At 46.8% G+C, this 24,987-nt stretch overlaps 1 protein-coding gene across 1 annotated transcript in view; it reads right to left on the bottom strand.

The window, feature by feature from the left end:
* Positions 1-426: 426 nt before the first annotated feature.
* ELP3 (elongator acetyltransferase complex subunit 3) overlaps positions 427-24,987 on the bottom strand; it is an 88,743-nt gene continuing 64,182 nt past the window's right edge. The window contains exons 13-15 of the mRNA XM_032997588.2: positions 23,460-23,687; positions 20,864-20,945; positions 427-928 (exon numbers count right to left, since the gene is read on the bottom strand). Coding sequence (XP_032853479.1) covers positions 852-928; positions 20,864-20,945; positions 23,460-23,687 — 387 coding nt within the window. The 3' untranslated portion in view covers positions 427-851. The remainder of the gene's footprint in view (positions 929-20,863; positions 20,946-23,459; positions 23,688-24,987) is intronic.

The following is a 24,987-nucleotide window of genomic DNA, read 5'->3' as shown; positions in this document are numbered from 1 at the left end:
TTATCCAGCGGGGCACAGCGACAGGGCAAGAACCCAACGGGCGCAAGTTGAAACACCGTAAACTCCAGTCGGAGATTAGGAAAAATTTTTTTCAACGTATGGGTGGTCAAATATCGGAACAGGGACCTAGACACCGTGGACTCTCCATCCACATCCACTGAGTATCTCCACTCTTGGAGATATTCAAGCGTCGCCATCCTGATCTAAGTGGACCAGCTCTGAGTGGGGTTGGGTTAGAGAGCTCAGAGGTGCCTCCTGACCTCAGCTACTCCATGGCTGTGTGTCACCGTGAAGAGTCAGCTTAAGTTTTAATCTCAATCCCCACCGCCAGCAAGGTGACAGCTTCCAAGCCTCGGGGCCTCCTACCATAAAAGGATCAAACAGCCTCGCTTGGGATGGACAGAGAGCAGCCAAGCCCAGCATAAATAAATACGCGCAGAGAAAGAATTAATTCATGTTGCAGAATAACCCTCACAATTTCAATGCAGAAACATTAAAAGCCCGCTGACAGCATCACCCAAATAACAGATGTTTTTCCTCACTAGGCTCTTCAACAGAGTCCCCGAATGCAAAGCTTTTCGTTCACCTACGCTTCAGTCCTCTCCTGCAACGCCGCGGAGTCCGCCCTGGGGGTCGGGCAGAGCTTACAACGTCCCCAAACCCCCCCGGGGCCTGGGCAGGTCTCAGAGGAGCCGGAGAGGAGATGCCCCACTCGCTGCCGGGGGCTCTGGCACAAGCAAGTCCTTCGCAGTTGGCCGGCTTTGTTTTTTAGCTTACACCTGTCACCTTGAGCTTTCTTTCCAGGGTGAGTCTCCTCCCAGCAGCTGGTCGGGTGAGGAGCTCCTGGGGCTTCAGTCCAGCTTTTTTACCATGTAAGGCCCTTCCAGCTCGTAGCCGATCTTCCTGTAGTAGTTCCTCGTGCCAACACCTGTGACAAGAATGACAAAAAGCTTTAATGCAGGGTGGTGACAAAAGAGTTGGAGAAGCCAGGGCCGGGCAGGAAAGTCACTTCCATGGAGGGGTGGTGCTGAAAGGAGCTCGGGCCTCTCGGAACAGCTGGCACTGGGCCTCCCCGGCTGCCGTGCTGGGGCAGGGGTGTTTACTCCTTAGCATCTGGCCTGACTGCGGTGTTTTTCAGGAGGGAAACGCAGGAACGTGGCTGTTCTATCTGCCCTGAATCACACCCCCCATCCTTCATCTCGAGAGAGGCTGTGAGCTGTGAGGGAGAGAGGCATCAACACGGGAACAACAGTGAAACGTGAGTCAAGAGTTCAGAGTACCTCAGGTACAACAAAACCCAAGGATGGGCTCTTGAGAGGAGGCGGCCCAGCTGCGGGCATCATTACCAGGAACTGCAGGGCTCTAAAACCCGACAAACTCTGTCCAATCGCTCCCAGAAATGAGCTCAGCTCCACTTCAGACAGACAAGTGGGCTCCGCAGCCGCAATCCAATTTCCTCGTTGAAAAGGACAGCTCCGAGCGCCTCGGTTCTCAAAGAGCCTCTTCCCTCTCTTAATGAGACCCTGCGGCGCCCGCGCTCAGGGCGAGCCCGGCCCTGCCGACCGCGGCTGCCTTCCCCGCCGCATCCTGCGGCAGGACAGGGCCAGCACAGCAGCCTTCCCCCTCACCTTATCTAATTACTCACAGATGCAGGCATTAGTCATCGGGGGGGAGGGAGGAGGAATTCAGCATCGCGGCATCACTGTCGGCGCAGCTGGTGGGTAGGGACAGAAGGACAGAGAGAGGACACAGCTCTCCGTCAAGAAAAGCAGCCCCTCTTTCCTCTAATCTCAGCCCTCCAGCCAGTTCCTGGAAACTGCAGGCGCTTGCAAATGGCTCTCCAGGAATCAGGCTGCATCTCCCGTGCAGGCAGCGACCCGGTGCAGCTGGTAACCCCTTCCTGCCCACGCGTCGCCGCGGCTATTTTACCCATTGCTGCTTTGACAGATTTGGTTAAAACAGCAGTAACGTATTTCCCGAATGTACATTACAGTAGTTACTGAATGGCTGAAGCACCGCAGCTCCAGACAAACCCCCAGCCAGCATCCTGGAGAAGCACTGCATTAATTTAAGGTACGGAAAAAGATACCTAAACCCCAGACCTGAGATGTTCTCGTGCCTCTCATTCCAGCTGAAGCTGGGAAGAGCTTGAAAATACACAGAGAACCCCAAACTGGGGAACACCGGAGCAAATTTACTTCTAAGGAGTGGCAAAGCCCCTGTGACGTCGCAGCAAAGCACTGTCCTCAACTAAAAACATCCTGAAGGGACCCAAATTCACTCAGCTTCAGCATGAACCTGAAGCCAATGAAAAACCCAAGTCCACTGCACACACGTCCACTCCTCCCTTCCTGATCTCTGCCCAGAAGGGTTGGGATCTCTGACCTGGAGTAAACTATCACCTTTGTCGCTATCTTGCCTAAAAAACGTCCTCTGGGTTCGTTAGCGGAGATATTAGGGTATGACATACAGATCTGGGCAGTAACACAGCAAGAGCCACCCCGCTGGTGGCCCAGAACGACTTGGTTAAAAGGATTAACAAAATCTAAAGCAGTGATCCTCTTGAAGCTAAAGGACAACCGAGTAATTCAGCTGATGATTTTAAAAACACCTCGGTCAGTTATTTCACACTTCCCCTTTTTTCCCTAAAGCCCTGGGGGAATGTGTGGATTTTAAAGAAGGCACTTAGGCTGCGTGGAGCATCGTGTGCTGCCTCCATTAATCTCAGAGCTATTAAGTGGCGCTAGTTAAGCGTCAACTCTTCCTCGTTGGAGGGCGACGGGTTCAAGCCATTAACAAGAATGATGATGCAGTCGGCCAGCCCTGCGCCCCGGGGGTCCCACGCTGTGCCGCTTGGCGAGGCATCTCGGTCGTCATCTCAGCCCTGCTCGCAGCAGTAACTTCTCGCACAAAATTACTGTCCTTCAACAGGAAAGTCTTCCTCGAAGAGGAGGCAGGAGATGCCTCGAGCTGAGGGCTGCACCTGAAAATAACGGCGTGGTTTCCCTGCTGCCCAGCTCTAACTCGGGATGTCTCGCCCGCTCCAGCGTCGCAGGAATGTTCTCGAGGCTTTTGAGGGGAAAAGCCTCTCACCAAGGCGTCCCAAGGAGCAGCCACTGGGTTGACGTACAGAAACGTGGGAGGCAAGCGGCCAGGATTACATCCCCTGGAGCCCCGTACCACCGTACCGCGGCGCAGCGGGATGCAGTACCCACCTCTGGAAGCAGGGAAGAGCAGGCAGGAGCGGAGGCACGAGCCAACAGGACAAGGATTTCTCCTGGAGCAGGTCGGTAGGTGGAAGCACCTGGTGCTCAAGCCCACACCCCTACGCTGTACGGGACTGGGGGCGTGACTTCAGACTCGATTTTTGGTGTCCTGGACTGCACGTCCCCGCCACACACTTGGTCTGAAGTTGGCCAAAAAGCCATTCGTTCACCCTCTGCCCCCTTCAGAGGGTGGACTGCGTCCGACCTGCCTCTGGAGCAAAGCTTGTGGTTTAGATTCCTCCGAAATGAACTGTGCCGAAATGCACGAAAACCTCCCCGCGAGCCAAACTGGGGCACAAATGAGGATGGGATTCACTTCAGCTGCTCTGAACCCAAAGACTAACAAATCCAGCCTACAATATTCACTAGGGTGCCGTTAATACGAAGGGACCTCCTTGTAGTCAAAGTATATCAGGGAAATCACAACCTGCAGGGAGGACGGGTGTCATGAGATCAGCATGGCACAACTGGAAGAGAAACGGGGTGTTGAAGGATGGAATTAAAAGCAGGCTGCCAACCAGGAGCCATCCACAGCCCTCCTCATCCAGGAGAGAGGTGCAACACAGGAGGCACTGCTAAATGGAATAAAAGATCTGTGGGGCCCTAGAAGTCACGTAGAAGGAATCCATCTTCACAGACCTCACCGCTGTGAAATCATCACAACTTTGGATGAAGGCAAAGTCCAAAAAACCTGAAGGGTTATGCTGCTGGCTTCCGATCACGAGGAGAGTATCAACATGCAGTCCTAAGAAAATCAGAGCTACAGCTTTTAAAACAACGTGTCGTTTCATCTGCTCACAAGTCATCCTGGGGGTAAGAGCTGGAGAAGCAATTCGTAACATTCAGCACACACTCAATACTTGTCCACCAAGCATAACTGAAAGGAAGGTCTCAATGGCACAAGTTCTCTTCCCAAATCTTTACCGCTCTAATTTACAGCAAAAATACCACAGAGCTGGTGGGACAAGTTCAGGCACTGAACTTCCTACTGCTCCAAGTCGCACCCGTGTAAAGAAACATCATCCAAGAAATATCACAAAAGAAATATCACACAGGAGCGGGAGAGTGAGGCCAAAAGCTGGGCCAAGAAGCTTTTTGACTTTCCAAACCAGAATTGGCTGCATTTTCATTCCGGGTCTTTAAAACAGGGTTTTAAATTGTAAATATTCCATATCAAAGTGTGCAGGAGAGCTTAGCTTGAACTCAGCAGAGCAGATTTCAACCAACCACTTTCAGATTTGCTGCCAGTGATTTGGGTGAAGGGCAGGAGCTCTGATCACTTCTGCCTGGATGGAAACCCATGGCCAGGGGCCAGCTGAGGCTTTTTGGAAGCGTCCCTCCCCACAATCTTCAAATGACACATCCTCTGGCAACGGCTGCTGGTTAACTTAATTGCTTTTTGTTCTCTTTTTTTTTTTTTTTTTGGAAGCATCTGACTAATGGTGAAGCCTACTGATAAAATCTCAAGCCTGGCTTTTCACCATATCATTTAAACCTCAAAAAAAAAAAAAAAAAAAAAAAAAAAAAGAAATAAAAGCCTGCCTGCAGCAGGGAACACAGAAAAGTGACCCCAGCATCAGAGTTAACTGCTGTTTTGGCCCAGAAGGACGAGCAGTCGGCACAGGGCTGCTACCCAGAGGATGGCACAAGTCAGATTTCATTGCCCATGTGCCGCAACCCCTGCCCATGACCTTTTCTGTGCAGGGCCCATAAATACACCCTTCTGACTCAGCCCTGCCACACAGAAATATTGCGATGCAGCATCCGAGGCTGAGTATCCTCAAAGATTCCTTCACCACGGCTCACTGGTCACAGAACTAAGTGAAAATGAGATTGTTTTCGGGATCATTAAAGAGCTACTAATAGTTCATAAAATTTCCATAGCAGAGACTTACTGAGGCACACAAGAGACTTATCCCTACACAGGCCTCCGCATCTTCTGGCAACGACTAAAATCTTTTCCGAAGATGCGCAGTCGAGGCGTACCGTGTCTCGCAGCTCCCTTCCCCCTGCAAAATATTTCTCAGGAGGAGTTAGCGGGACCCTGTGCGCAAGGCAGCCAACCTGAATCAGCTCAACTTTTCCTCAATCCATTAACGTGCCAGCTGCAGCGCTGGCGATAGCAAAGCCTCTTTTGGTTTTTTTTTTGGGTTTTTTTTTGGGGGGGGGGAGTAACTACCTGGCTCGGCACTTTGCCTGAGGAAGGGAGAGCCCCGAGCTCACTGCGCGGACACCCGGATCGCCCGTAGGGTCTCTGCCAAGTGGGAATGTCCTTCAAGGGTGATGAGAAAAGAATTGGTGGTTAGCGCGGGCAACAGGACAGGAAAGGGCGATGCTGCTTTCACCGAAGCGCTATGGATTTCACCCAGAATGAGCAGCGAGCCTCAAGCCAGCCGCTGGGATTTGGGATGGCCGCGGCTGCCGCTCGGGGTATCGAAAAGCACGTTCTGCCCGTGGTTCCCAGTGTTGCTGCTGGCACAGCGATGCTCTACGAGGGAAGCGCTCCGCCACGGCTGGAAGATAATTTTTGCAGTTTTGAAAAGGCACGGAGAAGGAAGCAACAAAGACTTCTGCAGTCACCTGCGGTGCTTCCACGGACGTCGGTAAAACGCAGCCGTGGCGCAGAGCCGGGCAGGAGGCTCGGAAGCCGCCGCTGCCACGGGACACACCGTAAACATCCGCCTTTTCAACACAGCTAGAAAAGCGAAGAACGAAAACAAGAGCTCCGAGAGCAACTCCTTGGCCTCCGAGGGTGCCTCCCATGACCAGATCGAGGCTGCCAAAGCACCAGGAGGATTCAAAGGCCGTCATTCAGAGATGACAAAACTCACATTTTAAAAGTTTCTAAAGAAACTCTAAAAACTCTGAGTTTCTAAGATTTGGGGTCGGGTGACGACGCCAGTGATGAGCGAGCAAACGCAACTCTCTTTTACCGCGGGTGTTGGTGGAGACTCAAGCTACTAAAAGAGAAGCTTCAGGTTTTTCTTTTTACTCCTTCCTTTGACCTCCACCAAGCCCACGACGACACTTTGCCAGCTGTCCAGCAAACCCCCCGTTGTGAAATCCACTGCTATCCAAAACCTAGACCCCGCGCAGGACTGCAAGGCAAAGCCGACGCTTGGCAGCCGCTCGGGCAAGCGTCCAGAGCTTGCTTCGGAGCGAGGCCTCGCTCCTCGAGTTGGCAGGACCTGTTCACATGAGGAAGGGTCAGAACTAGGGTTTCAAATCCAGAAAGGCAGTTGGGAAATAAGACGAGGGAACGTCTTCTCCTCTAGCGTGTACCGGACGCTGACTGGAAAACCACACACCACATTTCCGAAGTGACGCACGAGTTAAGAATGCGCAGCAGATCCATCCACGACCTCCAATGAGTTTGCTTTGGCATTTACACTTTTCACAATGCTGGATTTTTATCTTCAGGGAAAACACGAGGCTGTTTCATGTGAATCACTACCAACCAACCGCAGAGAACGGTGACAATGGGGAAAAGGCACAGGATTTGAGATAACCAAAACGCCTTATCAGCACTGAGGAAACAGGAAAAAAAAAACAACATCCTTGACACTGCTGAGAAAACCTGGGCACGTCAGAGCAATCAGAAAGAAGTTATTAATTTAAGAAACCGAGGAACGATCCCTACATCTATCCCTGCAGCAAAGATTTCTATTTTTATTGAAAATTAGATAATTGGCAACTCATTTCCTGAAAGTTCCTAAGGATACTGGGAGATAAAAATCCTCTGAAAATTAGAAGTAGGGGATTTTGGAAATGTTACCCAGTGCCTTATAAATATAATGCTCTCAATTTTCAAATTCACATAGAGAGAAAACATAGACATGTTCACTTTTCTTTCAAAACAGCAGATTCTGTTGAGAATTACTGAGAACTACTAAAACTCTGGCAGTCAACAGAAAACATAATCCAGGCAATGCGAATGGAAAATAGGAATAGAAATTTTATTTTTTTTTTTTAAAAAGATAATTGAAAAATATTTTCCTTTCAAGAAATCTGCTTTAAAGACGGAGCACTGGAAACTCCTTTTAATTGTTGTGTTTTTTGGTTTTTTGTTTTTTTTTTTTTTTTTTTTTTTTTTTTTGGCACCCACACGCACGTTGCAGCGCTGGGGTCTGAAGCATTTTCCCTGCAGAGCAACTCTCCCCACGTGTTTCAACGGCCCCTGGAAGAATTAAATCCAGGGACGGGAGAGTTCAGTGTTTCATGACCTCCTCCTGCCGCAGCAACCGCAAAGAGCTAATTAGCCTTGCAGTTAGAGTTGTGATTTAGACATATCTTTTATGTACTTAGATGACTGTTAATATCTGCGTGTGAAGCACTTCATAATCCTTTCTCTACCAAGGGCTAAATGATTAGCAGAATCAAACCCACTAACAGCAACTGTGCCTACCCTGTATTTAGTCTGTGTGCTGCTGTTTGTTGGACCTGGCGGAGAAATCCACACCTGAAAGCTTCTGTTTTTTTCTGCCAAGTGCAAGTTGTGATTTCTTCCTGCCCGGATTGCTTCCCAGAGATTTTCAATTACTATTTTCACAACACCTCTGTCTAGCAGGGAGGTACTGTCATCACCACGTCCCAGAAGAAGAGCCAAGATCACAGGCAGCTTGGTAATTCGTCTGAAATTGCAAAGCAAGTCTGGGATAAAAGAGTTTTGGAGCCTGGGTCTCCCTTCATCAGCTCAACAACTCACTTCACTACTGCAAAACACTGATGACCTTTCAGATAGGAGATTGGGTTATTTTTGAAGCTGCGACCCACAAGCAGAGAGCCCTGAATATCCTCAGCATCCCTCCTCAGCCTCCCACACAAATCCAAGCCCTCCTCGATTTAAATCCACTCTGGATTTGATGCAAACGCAAGGAGACGCAGTCCCTTCCTGATAGAGCTGATCCTTCCTCCAACTCGTCATCAGCTCTTGGGCCTGACAAATAAAAACGAAGAAGAAACCACACTACATAAACAGCACAGGAGACCTTTACTCTTCCCTGTGCAACTTACTCTTTATACACTACGAATTTAATCTAATTTTACTCAATTTATATCTAGTATGACTTGGCGTGTTCGAGGACCTGGCCAATTTGAAAAACTCTTGTTTTTCCTCTTTTGCATCTCCCACGTGAAAGGCAGCCTTCTCTCATTTACCAGCAGTCCTTTCAAAAGGAGATCTCTAATCTAGCAAACGAGGTCCCCACGTGCACACCCGGTTCAGCCTGTGAACGTAATTTAGTGAACTGCTTATGAAGTTTTATTGAAACAAAGCAGACACACCACATCTCCTCCTATCCTGTCACGCTGCAGAATTTGTGTGTTGGTGAAGGTGCAGAGCTAACAAGGAAAAGCAGAGTAAAAGCTTTATCACAATAACAAATGGATCGCTCAGGGATTTTCTGATTTGTTCCTAAGGCCAAATCTCAAAACCAAGACTGTCACCAATAACCTTTTTCTTTTTTTAATAAAAACAATTCAATGAATAGTAGAATTAAAGAACTGATTTTACAGCAGTCAAATTTGGGGTGCCTCTTTGCACACAGGAGGTGCCCAGGCTAGAACTGATTTTTAAATGGCAAGTCTTCAGGTAAGACCCGTCGTAGAGCTTCCAGATGGTGAGATTACATCTCATTGATCTCTTTATTACAAAAGCAGTATTTCATTAATGACTACACAGGCCTGCCCAAGCCCAGCTGCACTGGAAGCATCCACTGTCAGGACAGAGAAAGTCACCATGCCAACGCCGCCTTTAACTGTGACAGATGAAGCCAGAGCTGACAGATCTTCTGACTCTAAACCAAGCAAAATTAAATATTTAAGAGCTAATACCGTAACTTCTCTTACACTTTAACAAAGTGCTGCCATTGGTGTGGCCACCAGGCATTGAGAGAGACAGGGACAGTGAAATGCGTCTGCTACTCAACCCCAAATTTGTCAAGTGAAGTGTTTGTGAGCTTTAGATCCACAGGCTACGTAATGTCTTGAGGTTTCTTCCAGCGATGGCTGCTGAAATATCCAACCCAGCTGAGAGACTGGGATTTAGGCTGACTCACCGAGCATGTGAGGCATTCACGATCGATTTTGTTTCCTATGGGCAATGAGATTTTAAACGCCAATGAAGAAACACTCAGCCACCTTGAAAGCGAGCCTACCAGTCATGAAACAAGCAGCGTCCCCATGCATCTACTTCATCACTGGTTTGGGTGGGAAGGGACCTTTAAAGGTCATCTAGTGCAACCCCCTGCCATGAGCAGGGACATCCCCCACCAGACCAGGTGGCTCAGAGCCCCGTCCAACCTGGCCTTGAACTTTTCCAGGGATGGGGCAGCCACCACCTCTCTGGGCAACCTGAGCCACTGTCTCACCACCCCCATGACAAAAACATAGCGCACGGCTTCCAGAATTTGCTTCAGTACCTGTCCAGTGCAGGAAGGCAGGGGTCAGAAACCAGCTTTTCCTTCTGAACTTGCCCTCTTACTCATCAGGACAAGAAAAAGATCATTAGTGCTATAAATACATTGTCCCCGGACTGAAGAACATCTTAAAAGGTTCCCGTAGATCTACAGTTTAATAGTGCAGATTGCTACATCAGACGTTAATGACTTCTAGTGAGGAGAAGTAGCATGAGAAAAAAGCAGAAAGACCCCAAATACCTAGCAGGAATCCCTGCCATGTGTTCCTGTAAGCAACAGGCACGCTCAGCAATTTAGGTGGCTCCACCTGAAAGTTATTACTGCATGTGTTTTTAATAAAAAGCATCAAAGCACTCAAAAAAAAAAAAAACCCAACCACTACTTATTAAAAAGAAGTGAGAATGACCAGGCAGGGAAAAATCCTTTATGATCTTTTCTCGTTTTAGCATGTGTTTGCTTTATTGTCTCTCTTGCAAGTTGCTGATAGGGCCCCTACAAGTTCCTGGGTTTGTCCGGACCCAGCAGCCATGCAAGTGGAGTGGGTCACACAGACATTTCATCTGCATCTCTGCAGCGCAAGGAGGCCTTGAAAAAGCTTCGGTGTGGCAAACAAGGAATTAATGCAGTTCATATAAGTTAATACTAGTCAGCCTCTTGCTTCCAAATTTTGCAGACAACGCCCCTTACCTGCTCTGCAGAAATACCGTTCAGCTCAGTTCTGAACAAAGCACACCGGGATGGGCGGTTAATGAGGACTGGGAATGCTACGGGCGATTTTTCTCCAGCTCTTCCCCAGCTACTCGACTTCTCTGATGGGCCGGCTAATGAAGCGGCCCGGCGACGCTTGACATCACCTGATCCTCCACGCCTACCATTCAGAAATCCATCCTGCCTTCCCACCGCCACCTCCAGCCCCAAGCGCACTCAGGCGTGAAACATCCCTGGCCTGTGTCCATGTTAATTTTCTACTTGACAGAACACAAATAGAAGCCCGGTCTGGGGGAAAAAAAAACTGATCATCTTGCCGCATAGTAATTAGCTTATAGCAGGGAACGGCAGCGGTGCCAGACCTCCACGCCGTCGTGATAAGGCTGCTACGTCACCGGGATGGAGTGAGGCTACAGTGAAATCTCGCTGCAGGGAGACATTAAACCACCCCTTCAGAAGCTGAGGCGTGCTGGCGCGGATTTGGCTGCGGTTCCAGACACCTTCTCCAGTCTCGGGAGTAAATTACCAGTGAGGCTCGTTTCAAGGCTACTGGAGATGGCGTAGGCACAGGTGATAAAACGCCTGCACTTTGAAGGAGAGAGGAAAGGGTGCTCATTAATGGACCTTGGTGCATTTGGTTTTAACAGGGCAAGCACCTGCGATAGGGGAATTCGATCTCATCCCCCACCTCCCCGAACAAGCATCTTCTGCACAGAGATAAGGAGACAATCTTGTTGGTACAAGCCAAGTTAGTCTGCTTTTCTGATGACAGCATAAACAGATAATGCTGACAGACGTCACAGCAGATACTGCAGCCAAAAAAGCTCTTCCGTGCAAGAACACTGTATTTATAGAGCTAGCTTTTAGCGTCTGAAAAGTAATTTGCAGTCTTACAGCAGATAAGTAGCTGGCCTCTGCGTTCCTGGTCCTTGCCCTTGGGGTAGCCAGCAGCCTCACCTACAGCATCTCAGCTTTCAGATTCACTAAACCAAAGAGGCAGCTCACCTGCTGCGACCAGCACGCTCCTCAAGGACAGTCAGTAAGGCGTCAACCCTTTAAGGACAACGTGGCAGTAGGAAGGTGCTGTCCCTCTCCTTGTGGCAGCTGATTTAGGTTAGGTAGATAATGACAGACAGCTACTCAATAGCTGGATGCCTTCAACTCTTCTGCCATGGATAAAGGGAATGCTCAGTGGTAGCCCCATCTTAACAAGAAACTCGGGTTGCGGAGGTAAAATGAATAAGCCATGTACTGTTGCTGTTAAGCGCCACCAGTACCGAAACCACCAACCTCTGGTGTGTCTGTAAAAAGTGAAATCGGAGGCAGCTCCCTGTGCTCTGCCAGTGGTGGAAAGTTTAGAGGAAAGAGGCTTTCACATGCTGAAGACATGTGAAGGGCACACAGAAGCAGTGGTGGACAGTACAACTAGGGTTTGGAGATGGTAACATTGAAAATCCATGTGTAAAAGCAGCGGCTATCCCTGAGGCAGGTGAAGACATGTCCTTTTAGAAAAAAAAAAAAAAAAAACAACCCAACAAGAACAGCAATGCTACACAGGGAGTCAAAGCAGGATATTTTGGTGCCAGGACAGGATGTCAGTTTGGCACAACCCCAACACTTCTCACAAAGAGGAGCAGAAGATTAAGGACTTGGCAAGGAGGTAGTAAAGCGTACCAGCCCAAAGCGTGCTCAGAGCTGGGAGGAGCACGGCGTAAAGCCAGGCTGCCCGGGCACAGGCAAGCTCTGACGTGTGGATCTCTCACACTCGGTTCCTGCTAAGCTGTGTGTCGGCACGGGCTGGCCAGAGCTGCTCACATATCGGCTAGTTGGGCTCCAAGTCTTCAAGGTAGAGGCTCGAAGGCCACGAAGCCCAGCCAGGCATGACAGCAGCGGTTGAGTAGATCCCTTGGCTGGCTCAGCTCTGGGCTGTGATGCTTTCTCCCTCTCTGGATGAGCATCCAAGGCTTTGGCAGGTGGTGCTGGGCACTTCCAGGGGCCTTAAGTCCTCACGAGTGACCTTGAACATGTGCGTGCTGCTATGTTCAGTCACTCACACCCTTCTGTCTCCGTAGACCTGATTACAGCCTCTCTCCAGATTTCCTAGACTGCTACAGGAGACGACCCATGCGTTAAAAGAACAGAAATATCTGGGATGGGAACCTTCCCAGAACGGCACCTGCATACACATTGAGTTCACAAAGATTATTTTAAAAGGAGGTAGGGAAGCACTTCTGCTACACATTTTCCAGTATCGTGTGTAACTCCCGTGCTTGAAAAGAGAAAGGTGTCAGTCTTGTAATTTTATAGCTCAGGTGCTTCAAGTAATTGTAAAGCACTGACTCGAATCTCTCCAGTCATCGTCACTGCCAAAGGTAACCAGCAAAATCAGGGGATAACATCTGAACAATTAAGTTGCTGCTTAGAGGAAACACAAAGGACCCACAATGTATGAATTTGTTTAAGCACATCCAAGTCAGGAGCTTTATGCTTCTGCCATTCCGGAGGGGGAGGACCCAGGACTTCTAGTATTGCAGAATTTATTGTATGTTACATTTCGCATATTCATCACTGGTGCTGGTTTTAAAGAAACAATTTGAAGTACTTGCTACAGGATTAGGGTCAGAAGGGGTTAATTACGGGATGTCAAGCAGCAGAATCAGAACAATGGCAATAGGAACCGCAAGGACAGAGGGAAGGTTTTAACAGAGGACTGTCCTCTCTCCACCTTCACTTAGACCAAATGATTACTCCTCCCAAACTCAAGGTACAACGGTAAGGCAGCGCAACCGACCCTAAAAAGCCCACAGAAAGGGATGGCGAGAGGAGTTTATCAGTTGTTGCAAGGCAGGCAGACTGGCAAGGCAGAAAAACCTCTCGAGGACCATCACATACAAAGGCACTCTCTCTGACTCTAGAAGTCCTTGGGCAACAAACGGCCGGAGGCTGAGAAGATCTTTGCGTGCTTCCTCGATATTTACTCCCTTCCCCAGACACCCAGTATCGGCAGTGTCAGAACTGACATATTGATCTGACCCGCTGCAGCCTACTCATATTCTTTAGGCAGAGTCTGAAGCAAATATGCTGCAAGTGGGACTAAGAGACAACAGGTGTGAGGGCTGCACCACACTTACACTGTGGGAGGAACGCGGGGAATGAGCGTGAGTTTGTCCTAAATCATCCTCTGGATGCTGTGGAGTTTCTGACAGAAAAAAAAAAAAAAAAAAAACAAAAAAACCCAAAACCCACTGTATTGCTTGAGTCACTGCATGTGACTGCTCACCACTGACTCCTGAAGGGGACCCTGGCAAGTGCCGACACCTACAGACCGCAAAACGGGAGATACTGCCTCAAAAATAGAGCCAAGAAAAATCCCATTCCAAACAGAAACTGATACAGGTCTATAGACTGAATGGTAAAAGCAGAGTGGAAGGGAAAGCTTCATTAGGGATTGGAGTAGCATCATCATACCAAAAGGAGAGAAAACCCTGAATACAGAATTCAAGTGGTGGCTATTGCCAAAAAGGAAGAAGCCATTATAAATTCAGCAAGCTTGTGAGCCCATCCACTAGCCTCAAAACCCGAGGTTTCTTACATTTTCAGCACCTAAGGACTTGTGGGCATCAGAGGAGTAACATGTTTAAAATTGTTTTAGTGTAATTTAGGTCGGGGGCGGGGGGGGCTTTTTTTAAAGAGAAAAAAGAAGCAAATTCAAAGCGGGTATAACTAAAAGCAAAAAAACCCACAAAAAACAAAAACAACCAACTCCAAAACACACATCACAAAACCAACAAAAGGCCAAAGAAAACACACGTGCAATTACAAATGCTGGAAAATGGAAAAACAGACATTTCGGATCAGACCTCCCCAGAGCTCTGAATAATGGAGTGATGCCTCCAGGGTCTACCATTCAGCTACCCAAGCCTGCATACTAATATACTACTCACATCAGAAGAGTAGAAAGGCACCACTCATGCAGAAAATTACCTTAAATGAGCAGCGACTTCATGATAAACAAGCCACTCGCTTTTTTACTGTGCTCTTTGATTTAGGTGGTGGGGGGCACCTCTTCCCTTCTGCTAAGGAGCAGACACCACACTTCTGGCTCTGCGCAGAAACCTTGCGAGCAGGCCACAAAAATCACCTTGTTATTGAGAATATTTCATTCTGGTTGTTTTAGTCAAACATCCAGGTATGAGCTTGCATCTTTGGGGAGGAAGAATGAACCTTGTATTTTAGCATCCAGGCTCCAAAGCATCCAGGATCACTAGCATCCAAGCTTTAAATAGAGCAGAGAATCCGCACAGTGACAATATCAAAGGTGTAACTACAGCGTCACGCACCGTATGATACCAGAGTGTCTATGGCTGATATCATTTCCCATCCCACCAGCACCCTAATTTCCCCATGTGCTGCCAGAATCCAAAACGCCCTTCCTAACCTGGCTTGCAAATGCTCATCTTCCCTTACAAATGCACTCCTAGTGCACTTGTCGTTGACTCCGTAGTCGATTAAATGCAGTTCTCCCACCGGTCCTCTTCAAATGAAGTGATATTTAACTAGACACACCACGAGGCAGCTGCTGTACAGCCTAGCTTGCTTTGTGCCTCATTCCCCGGTTCACTGCCTGTGATGACTCCTGGGTGCCTGACGCAGGGGACCTCAGATTTTCCTTTGTTTGAAAGTAACCTTGCATGCTTTTAGGTACTGTCTTCAGAAGCAACGGCAATCCCGTTAAATCCTGCCGCATCTTTTTCCCTTTCTGCCTGTAAACTGAACATCCCTAAGAGCTAAAAGACTTATGATGAGAAGACAGGTTCAGCTGAACTCGTTTACTCTAAGAACAGCAGGGAGAACAAAATGCTTTGCAAAGAGTCTGCTGGGAAACTCTGAATTTTTATTTTTTTTCCCTAGGAGCGCAAACTAATGTGCCCTGAAGAAGCGCAGGAACTGATGGCATTCATTTCTGCAGTCCTGGTTTGAATGTGCTTTTAAAGGAAAATCTGCTCACTGTGTCATGAGTACCTCCGCTCGTGACGTAGGGAGAGGTCCTCACCCTGCTCTGGGTAGGGTGATCACAGCTGATGAGATGCAGAACGCTGCCCAGATTGCAGGGTGAGACTGGGAAGCCAGGGCGGAGCGTTAGTCTTTCCCTAACAGCCTTTAGGGATGAGCAAAGCACGCCGGAGGTAAGCCTGCCGTAAGCCAGAAGGAATTCTCTGCTAAAGCAGCAGTTGAAAAGCTGGACCGCAAGTGCGTGTCAAATTTGGGTTATAAACACAACAAAGATGAAACCCACAACTCAATAAACTCCACACTCAAAGCTTTGACTAAAGCTTTAAGCCCTTAACCCCCGGTGCAGCCTTGAAAAGGAGGATTACCACTTGCAGGCAGTGTAAGAATGGTGCCAGTCAGAGGGGAAAGACTCCCAATGAAAGAAAACTATATTTATTTTGAAATCCCTGAAAACTGCTATTGCTCGCAGTTCTGAGACACTGGCCCAGGGTGCCCAGAGAAGCTGTGGCTGCCCCCTCCCTGGAAGGGTTCAAGGCCAGGTTGGACGGGGCTGGGAGCCCCCTGGGCTGGGGGAAGGGGGCCCTGCCTGGGGCAGGGGGTGGCACTGGGTGATCTTTAACATCCCCTTCAACCCAAACCAGTCTGTGATTCTATTTATACTGCTGTGTATTACAAGTCAGTAGGCTGGAAATCACCTTAATTTCATCATTAATTTGATTTATGAATACTTCCTACCCAATCCAATTTCAAAATTTGTGGGTTTTTTAGATGTTTGGGTTTTGTAAACTTGGGGATAGTTTAGGCTGAGATTGGAGATGGGGTTGCTGAAGAAGGAAGAAGCACAAAGGAGGTCTCCCCATATATCCAACTCCTGGATCACTAGATTTTGTGTAGGGTTTGTCTTACCGGTTCTTCGTCTGCCCACTCTCAGGAAAGCTCCTGCAGATGGAGACCACACAAAAGCCTTAACAAATCAGGACAGGTTCCCACTTCCCAAAACCTGCTCAGCTGGGACAGATGCAAGATATGTGGAAGTCTCTGGCCTGTATCATGCAGAAGTTAGGTCGTGTTATAAATCTTTGTTTGTAACATATCTTATGGTATATATATAAAAAAGCTTCCTACCAGAACCTCCTTGCAGAATGCCGGCTTCTGCAGAAGCGTCCTTGCTTAAGGACAGCGACGTTCCTGTTCACGCCTGCACCAAAATCCCAGTTAATACACTATCAAGCTTGTTTTCAAAGCTGTTACATTATTAAACCTTCAAAAATGAAGTTCATTATGAACTAGAGGACTGTACACAGTAGCTATTCCACAGCACCAATCGCCTAGTACAGGTTTATCCTTGGCTTCTTCCAAATCCCCGTAATTAATTTTTTTTTTTTTTTCAAAGGCCATCAATCTGAAGCAGACAGACATCAAGAGAGTCGATTCATTAACATTCCCATATTTCCACTTATCTTGGGCCACTTCTTTTCTTATTAATAGCTAGTAAGATTGGCATTTCTAAAAATAGCCAACCAGCGCTGGAAGCAAAACTCCAGGGAGCCCTCCCAAACCCCATCAATCCTCCCAGCAACACTTCGGAGTCTCGTCCGAAAGTCTCCTGAGTACACCCTGGCAGTTGGCAATCTCCGAGGCAGGCCATGAATCAACATCCAATATGAACTAAGAGATGCTGATTACTCAAGTAATTTATTACTTCCAGGGTGACCAGAAGGCTGCTTACACAAGGAAATTAGGATACTTTAGAGTACTGTCAACTGTGCCCTGAAACTTTACCCCTGATTTATGTGCCAGCTGAGTTTCTCTCCCCTTAATGTTCTTCATCACAGGTGAATTTAACACTGGTATGATGCATCAGACTTACTTTTAGAAAGTTCTGAACCTCCCTTTTCTCCCTAACCGCAAAAGGCGAAGGCAAGAGTAGCAGTTTCCTTCAGCACATGAGCCAGTGTGCTCAAGCAGCACCAACAGACTGGGAGATGAGTCACCGACTGTAATGAACGATTTTATCTCTCGTGGAGACTACAGAAAACAGGTGGTATTAGTTTAATTTCTATTCACAGCCTTGCGATTGTGGATTCCTGGCTGCTGCAGTATGCTTAGGAGAAAGATGTTGGGATCAGTCACCCCAATCTGATTATTATGGTCCTACTGATCTTAATCAGGAGGCAATCATGAATTACTCACTTGTTTCCCATTTACATGTTTGTATCAAATGATTTTACAGTACTGCCTGACAAAGAATATAAAAATGCGAACACTTCACACTGAAATATGCCACTGACTCACTGCTGAGGGGGAAGGAATTTTAGCCCTCCTTGAAGCAAGAAACAGGCAAGTACGAGACACGACACCTGACCCACCGGAGGGGACATCTGCATTTGCAGGCAAGTGAAATAATGTTTAATTACGAGTACTGACTAGGTTATACGTGGGAAGGAAGCAAGCAGAGGCAGAGGGGAAGATTTTGCTGAAGTCCTCCAGGGAGTCTGGACAAAAGGAAAATTGGGACTGGCAGCTAACATGCTCTGCCATGGAGAAAAGAGGTTTCTAATGAGTGAGGCTCTAATGGACACAGCCTGAGATGTCAGGAAATGTTGAATACTACCTTGATCAGGATGGGCAGCAAATCAGCTGGACAGGAGAGACGCCATTTCCAATGTAACTTCACTAAAAGCAGATTAGTCATATGGTGGGGCTTTTTTACTTTCTTTCCTCTTTTTCATAACCACTTGTAACTGTATGGCCTGTTTTGGATGTTGTGTATGCATACTTTCATCTGAATCTACCTTAATTTGGCTTGAGTTAAATGCATTTCCAAAGCAACTTCAAAACACTCTTCAATCCAAGGCCGTGGCAAATAATCAGCCAGAGCCTCCCGGCTCCCTCTAGACTTATCCACCTCCCCAAATTCATTCCCTAAAGGGTCAACGGGCCCCCCCCCAGCTGCAGGAGCTAGAGATGGGAATCTGGCCCCACCTGCCTGGAAAAACAGGAATATCTTCAAGTGATCAATAGCGCAGAGCAAGGCTCTGGCATACAGCAGGATACCAGGGGGCACCCAGACATTTGGGGTCCCTAGGAAATGGGCTGTCCTAAAACAATCAGTAGGAAATGGCCCGACTCAAAGCCAGGGCAGGGAACAGTCACAGATGATCACAGAATCACTGAATGGTTTGGCTTGGAAGAGACGTTGAGCTGATCTTAGAGACGAGCCCTAAACTCTAGTCAATAATGAAAACCCTTCACGCTGTCCTATCTTCAAATCATCTCATAAAATCATCATCGTGTATCTCATTTTGAAGAAATCAAAGAGTTTGCTACTTAGATAGAACCTTCCTAAAAATTATGAGTACAGAAATTCAACCATCCACTCTGTTACTTTGCTAGCGGGACCCCCCAGAAGGTTTCAGCCTCTGGACTAGCACTGCCCCACACAGCTCTCCGGCAGAGCACGAGCATCAGCGGGGACCAGGGGCCGTTCCCCAAAGAAGCAGTTTGCATGTTCTGGCACTGTTTAGTTGACTAGTACTGATGTAGCCATAAAGTGCAAGACTGGAAAATACTGTTGAAGAAAGGACACTGTTGAACAAAACACCGCAGCGAAGCATTCATAAAAACACGCCGTACTGATGAGCTAGAGTTCTGTAAGAGACATCTTCAAAGCAGATCTCCCTTACACACTTCCATCTAGAAAGCAGTCAAAATTGTGCAGTATGCTGGAGATGTAACCTTGCAGCGGGTACCCAAATTAAAAATCTATTTTGAAACCAAACTTAGCAAAACCAAGTTCATCTTCCAATGGAGAAAGAACTTCTGGCTGCATTTTTATTTCAGATAAAACCTACAGGAGAACTGAAATTCAAGTGGTAACATCTCCAAGGAAACAGCTGGAAAACTCGTCGTCTTTGCAGATGCTGTAGTATTCTGTATTCAAAGACAAATTGTGCTATATTGTACTTTGCACTCCAGGGGGGGGAAAAAAAAAAATAAAAAGCACAGACAAGGTCTTAGCAAGATGCCACAAACCGTGTATGCAGCAAAACAAGACTTCTTGCACTGGATCTCGATGCAAAGATTATATTCTTCACATCAGTTTGCTAAAATACAGCTAAAATTAGTAACATGAATGCTTTCAACAAATTATTTTTTAGAAATAATTAGCAACATGAATGCTTTCAACAAATTATTTTTTAGTAATTTCTGTATGTTTTCTGTTCTTGTCAAAAGAAGCATTCTTTAGCACAGAGGAATCACGACTTCCTCTCTCCACACATACCAAGCCGAGATGCTACGAGCAAAACCAAAAGAAACCATTTTCATTTCTGTGTCTCTTTACTGAGGAGCGACGTGGTACGGACAATGTCTTAGCCATACAAAATTCCCAGTTCAAATTGACACCCACACAGCAGCAATAGGGAAACAGGATTGGCATATGTCTCAAGCAAACAAGAAATAGGGAATCTAGAGAAAACAGAATTATCTTTAAGCACCTGGCTACTGCCTGCACGCTGCCCTCACTCACACGTCCTTGCCGAGACAGCCCACTTTGGCTTTTCAACATCCAGGGACATTACAGAGCTGGAAACACACAGAGAAGCTCTTCACCTCAGCACTCAGCAGCTTGGATCAAAGTTGTGGATTTCTGCTTTTGGGGGTTTTTTGGTGAGGCAGCAGCAGCAGATTTTTTTTTTTTTTTTTTAAGGTCTATATTACAGCTATTCTGTTTAAGTCCTCCAGCACACATTAATCTTATGCCAACCAGAGCTTCTTTTCCCATGCAATTCACCAGCTTCCCCAGTTATATAACCTGTATGCCTGCAAAAGCTTTCTGTGGCTACCATAACCGCTAATATAAGATGAACTGAGACACAAAGGTGGTCCTGACCTTGATTTCACTCACAGGCAATGAACTGATGCCGCTCTTCTTAGTCACAGTGCCTTGAAAATGAAATAGGAGAAAGGGCTGCAGCTCTTTCTTATATAGCTCCCTTCTTCACGATAATGCTTAATGTATCCTAAAAGCACATCTGTCCACCCTAATGATGGTACTTGCAGAAAGACTCTAAAATGGAGGCTGGCAATTTTCTATCCTCGTAAGCTCTGGAAAGCCACCCTCCACAATAACAACCTGTGACGGGGCCAAATCAGTGAGGTCAGAAATAGCAGTTTTTGGAGGAGGAAGACACCCATGGTCACGCAGTCTGTCTCCTTCAGCACTAAAGGCAGGATGGTTCTCCTCAGCGTGTCCTCCGGTGTGCTGCGTACAATAATAGTATTGTCTGGACAAAGCTATGAGGGCATTTGACTCCATTATGAAGAAGCATCTGCTGATGCTCATTTTCTACCTAATATGATGAATGTTCACCATAGTGGCGTGGGCTGCAGTGGGTTTATTTTCAGATTAAGATATATATATATATTAAAAAAAAAAAAGAGATAAAGCAAAGGTACCTGAAATTACAGCAATTTTCCATGACCCATGCTCCTCCTTGGCTATTCTTTCTGCCTCCTCCATTAGTAACATGCCAAATCCCTATAATGAGAAAAATAACAGGAAGAAAAGATAAGTTCTGTAAAAATAGAAAGCATAAGCAAGGTCAGAATGTAAGCATTAGTACAGCTCCAAAAGACTCATATTTTTGGTACAGGAATGATCCTGTAATCAGGAATATTGCAGGAGAGGGCTTGAGGTATACCAACACTAAGCTTTTGAGTGGAGCTTTCTCGAGGCTATTTTTCTCTGATCATGAAATTATTCATAGACAGTTCTAGTGTCTGACGGCTGCTCAACGGCAGGAACAGAATGAAGTTAAACCCGTTGATGGTAAGTCAACTTGGTAGGCATCCCGTAATTCCTGGTGCCGAACAAGTCGATCCTGCTGAGAGAACCCATCCTAAACAATCATCCACCTTAACAGCCACCTTGCTAGACCTGGGTTTGGGCTAGTGAATTAAACAAAGCCAGAGCCCAAATGCCAGAGGCAATTGCCTACGCTGTCGAGTTGCAGAAGGATCCCAGTGCCGTTCTGACCGGGGACATCAGTTGAAGCGGATGTGGCCAAGCACTACAGACCCAGACCCTGCCATTGTTCACTTTTCTGATACACAGGCTGCCTTGTTGCCTCATACTTTTTATTTCCACAGCCCCTCCAGGAGTCGGGAGCTGTTACCGCGCTCGTTTCAGGATGAAGAATTGAGGCACGCAGCGACCACAGGGCTTGTCAGAGCTACCCACAAAGGCTGCGTCAAACCGCTGCGTGACCCTTGCAGACCTAGCCTAGGCTCAAGCTCTGTGCTGCTCTCCTAGGCTCAGCTCATGACACAGGAGATGCCAAATCAAAAAGAATTGTAGAAGAACACGTTAATATTCTGGACCAGATGCACGCCTCTATTTACGTTTGAAAATCTTGCACAACGGGAGTGCTACAGGAATCACAATAATGCCTCAAAATAAAGGAATAGCCTTTCCACTCTATTTAACAACTTCGTTGTCCTATATATCTGGAAATAATTGATTGGATTAATTCACTCCTAACATTAGGATGCAGGAATTATACTCGGCTCTTTGTTCATCTGTTTTCCTGACAAGATGTACAGAATGAAGCTGTGGTGACACTGAAGCAGCTGTGATTTAATTCTAAAAAACATTTAACGCTTACAGGCATTTTTAAATAACACATAGGAATCTTCATTCTAAAATGTCCTTCTAATCACAAATTGCCCTCACAACTGTGAAGAACACTTTCTGATTAACCTCTTGAACACTGGCTAGTCCGAATGAACACGAGTGCGTCATACGCCATGAAATTTCAATTTGCAGCCTATTTAAATATTTGTACTTGGCTACTTTCAACTGATTCTCTTTTTTTTTATTTATTTATTTTAAAATTTTTTTTCTTCCAAATACTTAGTATGACCACCTTTTTCTTCCTAAATTTTTAAGTGTTAACTATTTTATAGTGGAAATATCCTCTTCCCCCAAACCTACCCCTGAAGCCATTGCCTTATGGCCACACATCATCAGCATCTAGCAAAACTGCATCTTAATGCATATACTCAGGGAAATATTAATAAATACAAGGAAGTTAATTTAAAACGTCAGCCCTGAGCACTTCTGGCAAAGAGGACAAACTGATTGCTTTTTTAAAAGCTCAGACTAAAGGTTCAAAACCTACCAGGGCAAAATTTAATTCACATTTTTGCTCACTGCAAGCCACAGCATGTTACGTGCAGTAGAAGGATAATGTGCCATTTTCGTACCAGTCACTGCAAGGAGTCAGAAACACAGCTCTCCACTCCCGTCTTCACACACCTTAAGATATATATGAAATGGTCTCACAAGTGTGTCTGAAGCAAAAACTGCCTGACCCAACTAAGGGACTTTACGTGGGAGTCTCATGAAACCACATAAACCAGTAAACATCTCAGAATCAGTGCTGGATTTCTTCTGGAAGAATGTATTCAATAAATGTTCCTTTGAAAGAAAACTGGGTAGTACCAAACAAAATCACATCTTCCCATATGTGATTATTTCAGATTTCAGAAGTGAAATTCATCTACTGAACAAGATCGATTTTAGAAGGAAGTAAAAAGACACACTGGATGTATCCCCTTTGTTTTGATTTTACTCAGTTTACAGTCAAGTCTGATGTACCATACAGGATAGCAAAGGAAAGATACTTCAGAACCAAAGATGCTTAGTACTCAGAAATCAAATTAGCGTCACCATACATGAGTTTGTATTGTACAAGCATGAAGCAACACTGACAGCATTCAGCCATGCTTTTTTTTTTTTTTTTAACCACAGAACAGTTGAAATTGTCTAAACGTGATCACGCTAGCAAAAACTCAGCAGCAGCATGATTTCAGCAGGTGAAATGCAAGACGGAGCTCAAATTCAATTCTGTTTCTATTGCAGTGGACTATAATTCAAAGCAACTGAATGAATCTCAGATACTAAATAAAATTATTCTCCAGTTATATTGAGGAGAGAGGAGGAGGGTGCAAGAAAGATGCACAGATGAAAAACAAAGATGGCTTGGAGTACCTGGTGCTGAAATTTTGAAGGATCCCGACTGCTCACGGGGACCACGCTCCCATACACGTGCAATTCCCGGACAATGGAAACACCTCCTTTCAGCTCAGGTCTGAATGTCTCCTCTGAACACTTCCGCAGTCGTAGAAGGCCAACAAGAATATCCTGCTCTGGATCTTCATAGGACAGGAAGGTCTCCCAGCCACCATTAGCCACATAATCTCTTCTAACTAATTCAATCTGGTCAAAGAGAAGAAGTGATGATGAATACAAAGAGGGAAAGAGAAAAGAAAAACTTCTTTAAAAATATTTAAGCAACACATTGAACAGACCAAAACCAATTTCATGGATCCATAAACTATTATGATTCAGAGAAAACATGAAGTGCTTTCTTAAAGGCCAATTTATTTCTAGATGGATTTTAAGAACTGCTGTTACTGCAGTCGTATTAAAGATAAAACATCCGACTACTTTAATAGAAATGTATTTGCAAATGGGACAGAACTAGTCTTCTATCCCTGTTTGCAAGCTTTCAAGAAGGGCCGGTAACCCACATGGCTACCTATTTAAGTCAGAAACCTAAAACCTGTTTCTTGTGTTACTCCAGTTTCATAATCACTGCAAAATCAATGGGGGCAGCAATTCTTGACTCCAACCCAGAGACTTGCTCTAGTTGAAATTCAGCTCCAGTTACAAACTTCCTAACGTAGGATGAGTAGTTTTGCATCTGCTCTCACTAAACCTGCATTTAGAATCACAGACTGGTTTGGGTTGGAAGGGACCTTAAAGACCATCTAGTCCCAACCCCCCTGCCCCGGGCAGGGCCCCCTTCCACCAGCCCAGGGGGCTCCCAGCCCCGTCCAACCTGGCCTAGAACCCTTCCAGGGAGGGGGCAGCCACACTGTAAAGAATTTTGTCCTTACATCTAATCTAAATCTGCCCTCTTTCAGCTTAAACCCGTCCCCCCTCGTCCTACCCCCATCCCCTGACCCAGAGTCCCCCCCCCCCCCCCTCCTGCCCCCCCTTTAAGCCCTGGGAGGCCGCTCGAAGGGCTCCCCGGAGCCTTCTCTTCTCCAGGCTGAACCCCCCCAATTCTCTCAGCCTGGCCCCCCAGGGGAGCTGCTCCAGCCCCCCCAGCATCTCCGTGGCCTCCTCTGGCCCCGCTCGAGCAGCTCCGGGTCCTTCTGCTGTTGGGGGCCCCCGAGCTGGCCCCAGCACTGCAGGGGGGTCTCCCCAGAGCGGAGCAGAGGGGGAGAATCCCCTCCCTGGCCCTGCTGCCCCCCCTGCTCTGGCTGCAGCCCAGGGCACAGGTGGGTTCTGGGCTGTGTGTGCACGGTGCTGGCTCACGTTGAGCTTCTCATCAACCAACACAACCAACTTAGGTCCATGTCTCTATAGCTGTGCAAGAGAAATGGCTTGAAATGTCTACAGAACATCGGCCTTCTAAGCCACAGTCAACTTCTTTATTAATTGCCAATTAGTTCTTTCCAGCAGTGCACAGGATCTACCTACATGAGCAAACTGTAATGCAACATGAGTG

The sequence above is a fragment of the Tyto alba genome, unplaced genomic scaffold (assembly GCF_018691265.1).
Source record: "Tyto alba isolate M040663 unplaced genomic scaffold, T.alba_DEE_v4.0 Super-Scaffold_40, whole genome shotgun sequence".
In the NCBI taxonomy this organism is placed as follows: domain Eukaryota; kingdom Metazoa; phylum Chordata; class Aves; order Strigiformes; family Tytonidae; genus Tyto; species Tyto alba.
Note: the sequence above shows the minus strand (reverse complement) of the source record. Positions and strands in the feature narration are given on the sequence as shown.